Source organism: Phyllobates terribilis, unplaced genomic scaffold (assembly GCF_046119375.1).
Source record: "Phyllobates terribilis strain yellow unplaced genomic scaffold, ASM4611937v1 Scaffold_3__8_contigs__length_932513732, whole genome shotgun sequence".
Taxonomy (NCBI): domain Eukaryota; kingdom Metazoa; phylum Chordata; class Amphibia; order Anura; family Dendrobatidae; genus Phyllobates; species Phyllobates terribilis.
The window spans coordinates 206,938,456-206,945,107 of NW_027362763.1; the positions used below are offsets into that span (position 1 = coordinate 206,938,456).

A 6,652-nucleotide genomic window follows, 5' to 3' on the forward strand; every position below is an offset into this window, starting at 1 on the left:
GAGGCGAGCTCACACACGTACCATGCCTGGCCCATGTGCTTAACCTCGTGGTTCAGCGGTTTCTCAAATCCTACCCGGAGCTGCTGGATCTGCTTGTTAAAGTATGCTGCCTGTGTGCCCATTTTAGAAAGTCAACTACAGCTTCCGCCGCCCTTGCCGTGTTTCAGCAGCGTTTGCAGCTTCCGGCTCATAGACTGGTGTGTGATGTCCCCACGCGTTGGAACTCTACACTGCAGATGTTGGGAAGGATTTGTGAGCAGAAGAGGGCAGTTGTTGTGTACCAGCATCAACAAGGCCATCGGTATTCAGTTCAGACTCCACACATAAGACCTCAGGAGTGGACATGGATGTCAGACATATGTACCATCCTCCAAAACTTTGAGGACTCCATCAAGATGGTGAGTGGCGATGACGCCATAATTAGCATCACCATCCCGCTTCTCTGTCTACTGAAACGCTCTCCGCTCACAATCAAAGAGGATGCATTGCAGGCGGAGCACGATGAGATGGAGCAAGGAACCATACAGGGTGATTACACACAGCCAAGCCTCATCTCATCCCAACGTGGATTGGGTGACAATGAGAAAGAGGAGGAGGAGAAGAAAGGACAGGAGCTAGTTTCATGCACTATAGACTGTACTACCTGCACAGCTGTCATGCCGTCTGTTCAGCGTGGAAGTACAGAGAGGAGGAGGAGGAGAGCATGGTCAGTCATCCTCTTGGTGAGGACATGGAAGTCTTGCCTGTTAGTAGTCTGGCACGCATGGCTGAGTTTATGTTACGCTGCCTTTCCCATGACCCTCGCGTTCTCAAAATTTTGGGTGACAGTCATTACTAGTTGGTGACACTTCTAGACCCACGCTACAAGGAGAACTTTATATCTCTTATTCCTGAGGCGGACAGGTCTACAAAAATGGGGCTGTACCAGAAGGCCCTTGTTGCGGAACTATTTAAAAAATTCCCATCTGAAAACGCTGGCGGCAGAGGGCACACTTCGTTGGACTACCAAGGAGTACAGGCAAGAGAGACACAACTCCAATCCAGCAGAGGCAGGGGAACACTGTCAAAGTTCTGGGTGAGTTTTCTCAGACCCTCCTGTGGTCACTGCATTCTGAGTCTTCTATCCTTTGGATTACGAGCTCGGAGAGACTGAGACACAGGACAGGATGTGTGTCAAACAAGCTCTAAACTTTATTACAAAGCATGGGTTTTATATCCACCCTGAAGGCACGAAACGGATTTACCATATATGGTTTGATTATATAATTTTAGCACACAAAGACTAGTTTCTATTCTTGTGATGTCTATGCTTGTGTTGAAACAATCAATCGGACACATTAAATTAGACACATTAAATCAGATACATTCTGATGACTAGCAAGGACGCATTATTGATTCAAGAAGGAACATTCACAGCTGGTGTTATTTTGACCTAAAGTAACTTTCAGACTTATATAGCATAGATGGGGTCTTTGAATTTGAGGGGCCTCATCTTCTGCTATAACATTCTATCCTTTTGTTCCTTCATTTATCAATATGTTTCTCTATATTTTCTTTTAGTACACTGCTGAATACACATTAGAAAAAGCTTAAAAACCAAATAAACCGCAAGACACATTAGCAAAACCTGTAAAATAGCTTGCACTATACCAGCCAACCACCCACCGATACCTTTAAACCAATTAGCAGGATTTAGAAAGGAAAAGGTGTTTGCCCACCAGGAATTCTGATTCTTGAGGTTGGCCTCATCATAAAGCTTCCTTAGTTTTACAACGTCCTCTAAGTTATGCTTCAGCATCAATACACTAGAATTGTCTATATAATGACAGCATGCGAGCCCTATTATCTGAACAGTTCACCCAAAAGTTTATCTCTTCCCATGAGACTGGAACAGCGAGAAAGAGTATGCTAGTGGATGTCACAGGGGCATGTGTACATATCCAACAATTAGCAATGGTCTGGTTTTGCTCCTTTAGTCCATCAATTAGAGCAAGATGGTGTTTAATGAATCTATTCTCATCTCCATTTGTGGTGCTCAACCTAGTCCATGCACCTGTGGTCGCAAGGATGCAGGTAAGTATAAACAATGTCTTCATTCTTTGTCCGCTGGTTCTCCTAGTATCTTTTTGCAATGGGACGCGTGGATCCAGGTCTCTTTTCCCTCTAGCTTAACGGCTGTGCTTGTGGTCAGCAGAACTTGAAAGGGTCCGTCAAACTGTGGATCTAGGCTTTTCCTCACGTGTCTTTTTATAACCACCCAGTCTCCAGGTTGCAGCGTATGGCTGCTAGAGTCTTGATCTGGATCTGGAAGAGAACTGAAGACATTATCATGTACTTGCTTAATCTTTTTGTGTAAAGCCCTCACGTAGGAACTTAGCACATGGTTATTCATTTCTAATGCTTGCGGATAGAAACACCCTAGGCTGGGTACGTTGCCAAACAATATCTCATATGGAGAGAGTCCAGTCTTTCTATTAGGCGTGTATCTTACTGAAAACAGAGCAAGCGGTAAACAGTCCGGCCATGGTTTTCCTGTTTCAGCCATGGCTTTCTGAATTTTTAATTTCAATATCCCATTCAGTCTTTCCACTTTACCACTACTTTGCGGGTGATATGGGGTGTGGAATGCTTGTTGAATTTCTAGACTTCATTCATTATTTCACCTGTGAAGTGTGTACCTCTGTCACTCTCAATTACCTCTGGTACCCCATACCTGCAGACCACCTCCGCAAGCAGTTTCTTTGCGGTTGCCGCAGCCGTGGCTTTGGCAATCGGGAAAGCCTCTGGCCATCCTGAGAACAAATCAATACAGACCAACACATATTCCCATGATCCTGACTTTGGCAGCTGAATATAATCAATTTGCAGTCTCTGGAATGGATAGAGGGGCCAGGGGGTGTGTTTGGGTGGTGTTTTAACTACTCTACCCTGATTATGTGTAGCACATATCATGCACCCTTGTACCAGGTTTTCTATACAGGTGGAGAATCCTGGTGCCACCCAATGTTTCTGCATCACACTCATCACAGCCATTTTAGATTGGTGTGTCGGCCCATGTAGCATCTGGGCAGCTGCTGGGTACAGTGCCCTTGGAAGGCATCGTCTTGTCCCTTTCCCCCATACCCCATTTGCTTCATTCAGGCATGCACCTTCCTTTAACCACTTATCAACCTCCTCCTTTTGAGCCTGAGCCTGCATTTGGGATAAGATGTCCTCCGACACAAAGGGGTTTTTAGGGGCACTTAACTGACGTACTGTTGACCCTTGTTGCGGCTTACAGGCTGCTGTTTTTGCCGCTGCATCTGCCATCGCGTTACCTCTGCTTACCTGGTCGGTGCGTCTGGTATGTGCTCTTACCTTTATGACAGCTACCTTTTTGGGTAGTTGTAGTGCATCAATTAGCTGCTGGACCGCATCAGCATTCTTAATGGGGTGTCCTGCTGCCGTCAGGAAACCTCTTGACTTCCATATGGGACCAAAATCATGCGATATACCGAATGCGTACCTATAATCTGTGTAAATGTTAACAATACTACCTTCCGCTAGTTTACAGGCCTCGGTTAGGGCCCTAAGTTCAGCTTCTTGAGCCGATTGGTGTGGGAGCATTGGTTCTGCCTTGATTACTGCATTGAGGGAGACAACTGCATATCCAGTATGGAAAGTACCCGAATCGTCCTGATGACGGCATCCATCTACAAAAAATTCAAAATCTGCATTTTGTAATTCATGTTCAAATACAGTAGGTAAACCTGCCGTTTCTTGTGCCATCATTTGTACACAGTCATGAGGAACTTCCTCTCTTGGATCTTCCTTATAAAGCACAGTACCTGACCCCTCCTTTAGATCCGAGAGAGGTAACAAAGTTGCTGGATTCAGGGTAGTACACCTCTGTAAAGAAACATTGGGAGGCATTAACAGTGCACATTGTAACCTAAGATGACGTGCTGCTGAGAGGTGAGCGGGTTGCACTTGGTTCAATATAGTGTAGACATCATGAGGTGTTAGAACGGTGAGCGGGTGGTCAAGAACAATGTCTGCGGATTTATGGAGTAATAGTCCAACAGCATGCAGAGCACGTACGCAGGATGGTGCACCTCTGGCTACCGCATCTAATCTGCCACTAAAATAGGCAACAGATCTCTGATTATCACCGTGTGTTTGAGTTAAAACTCCTGCTGCATGTCCAGCTTGTTCATGAAGGTACAGAGTAAATGGGAGCTCATAGTTAGGGGTACCCAAAGCTGAAGCAGCCAAAATGCGGTTTTTGAGAGAATAAAAACAGTCTATTGCCTCTGGCGTTAGTACAAAAGGTGTTGGAGTAAGACAGTCATAGAGGGGCTGCATCAAAATAGAGACGGCATGAATCCACTGTCTGCAATAGGAAACAAGTCCAAGAAAAGTTCTGAGGGCTGCAACATTAATGGGGACGGTGAATGCCTGTACTGCTTGTTTACGTGCATTTGTTAAATGACGAGCTCCTGGTGTAATGCAATGTCCCAAAAAGGTGACTGAAGATTTACAAAATTAAAGCTTATCTTTCGATGCCTTGCAGCCAGCGTGATAGAGAAACAACATAAGTTATATAGTTGCACTATGACATTGTTTCCTAGAAGGGGCAAAAATGAGCAGGTCATCGACATATTGCAAAACAACGATATGTGGTTCAGACCATCCCTCCAGTATTTCCTGCAGACTTGCAGTGTACATTGTGGGTGAATTCTGGGCACCCTGTGGCAACACTGTCCATGTATATTGACTACCCTGGAATGTGAAAGCAAACAAGTACTGGCAGTCAGGATGTAATGGTACACTGAAAAATGCATTTGCCAAATTGACCACTGAAAAACAAAGAGAGTTAGAAGGTATCTGTGACAGAAGAGTATGCGGGTTGGGCACAACTGGTGTTAGAAGTTCTGTGGCTTTGTTAACCAACCGGTGGTCATGGACCATTCTATATGCGGCTGGTTGTCCTGGCACGCTCTTTTTCTTTACTGCGAACAGGGGAGTGTTGCAAGGGGACTGGGTTTTGACTAGGACTCCCCTCTATAGCAATTTTTGGACTTGCTGGGCTATGGCATTCTCCTGAGCCGAGCTAAGGGGATACTGCTTCTGTTGAGGCAAAATTGCTCCTGGTTTTAATTTTACCATTACTGGTTGAACTCTTAACCTACCAACATCTGTTTTGTCTGAGGCCCAAAAATCATGTGGTACAGCATGCTCCAATATTGGGCGAAACTCATTTTTCTCTTCTATGCTGGCAATATCTAGTGATATTATTTTGCAAAGGGTACTTGGTTTTAAACCTGGGGTCATGGTGACAGTGCCATCGGGATGATACTCAATATGTGCTTGTAATTGGGACAACACATCATTTCCCAATAGATTACATTGGCCTCGGGGCGATACCATGAGCTGGCTATGTACAGTAGCTCCTTGAATTTGCAGGGGAATTCTCTTAGTAACAGGGAGCAAGACAGACGGGGAATTGAAGGGGGTGGCAATGACATGATGTGAAAAATCAGTGTCAGTGTATGGCCTATCACCTTGCATAATTACTGAATTGTCGGCCCCCGTATCTACTTGGAAATCGATTTCATGTCCCCCTGGTAGGTTCACCTGCACTATACAACTGGGAGTTGGGGGTAAGGAGATGAGGGGGTTCATGTGCAAGCTACCCTCATCCTATGGGGGCGTTGTTTGGTCGGCTGGAGGACCCTTACTCTGAGCATTTGGATACGGGTTGGTCCTACAGTCCTTTCTAAAATGTCCTGGCTTTTTACATCCGTAACACAGTTTCTGTCCTCCTCCTTCAGTCCGTCCTCTGCCTCTGTCGTCTCTACTATGTGTATCTTGGCAGCTCTTTTTGCCTGCGCTATGTCATGCTGTGCCCCCTGAGCTATTCTAGCTAAATCTTCTGCCTTCACTGATCTCCAGTCCGGTCTACTTGCTTTTACCTTCTCTGCAATCTCCTTCTTTAGTCCATTCATGAAAGCACTTGCTAATACCCTCTCACTAGTCTTATTTCCGGGGTTGAACATCATTTCTGACCAGGTTTTCTTTAATGCATAGAAATAATCCTTAGGATCTTCCTCCTTCCCCTGCACTCTATCTTCTAGTGTAACTTGTTTTTCTGCTTGCCTGTCTTTACATGCTTTACAGAACTCCGGCTGCTGCATCATTAGCCTACGCTACATCAGGGCCCGTTCTATTGTCATATTGTTTATAAGTTTCGTCCGTCAGTCTGTCATACTGAGCTTCATCTGCCAATTTCCCCTTAATTATCCCTTGCAGATCTATTCTAGTGGCATGGTACGTATCCTGTATGGTGGTGATCATTCTAGCGAAACCCATAGGGGACTGGGATGGGTCTGGCAGCTGGGAGATCAACGCCAACTGCTCTGAAGGACTCCATGGTCTATACATTAACATTGTGCGAGCTTCCTGACCTGGAACAACTGCGTTCCCCCCCGCTGCTGCTGCTGCTCCCGGTGCTCCTGGCACAACTACCGTCCTCATTGGGAATAGACTAGCTGGGTGGGGTCTCGGTCCTCCACATGCCACACAGATGTCTACTGTCAAGGGGTTCTGCTGTCCACACCTGGGGCAAACCCAACAATTGGATTCCTGAGAATTCTGGTACTGGGGTGTGGGT

The 6,652-nt window shown here is 45.8% G+C and overlaps 1 protein-coding gene across 2 annotated transcripts; it reads right to left on the reverse strand.

The window, feature by feature from the left end:
* Positions 1-1,298: 1,298 nt before the first annotated feature.
* Positions 1,299-6,060, reverse strand: LOC141258037 (uncharacterized). 2 transcript variants are annotated; one of them, XR_012318171.1, is made up of 2 exons: positions 5,955-6,060; positions 1,299-2,304 (listed from the first exon to the last, which is right to left on the reverse strand). XR_012318171.1 is itself a non-coding variant. In XM_073673041.1 (2 exons), exons 1-2 carry the CDS (start codon positions 6,039-6,041, stop codon positions 2,641-2,643), a joined length of 1,335 nt encoding a protein of 444 aa, XP_073529142.1. In that variant the 5' UTR covers positions 6,042-6,054; the 3' UTR covers positions 2,585-2,640. The 2 variants fall into 2 exon arrangements, 1 of the variants encoding a protein (XP_073529142.1); XM_073673041.1 differs by lacking the exon at positions 1,299-2,304 and adding an exon at positions 2,585-3,888 and having other exon boundaries at positions 5,955-6,054.
* Between the last annotated feature and the right edge of the window lie 592 nt (positions 6,061-6,652).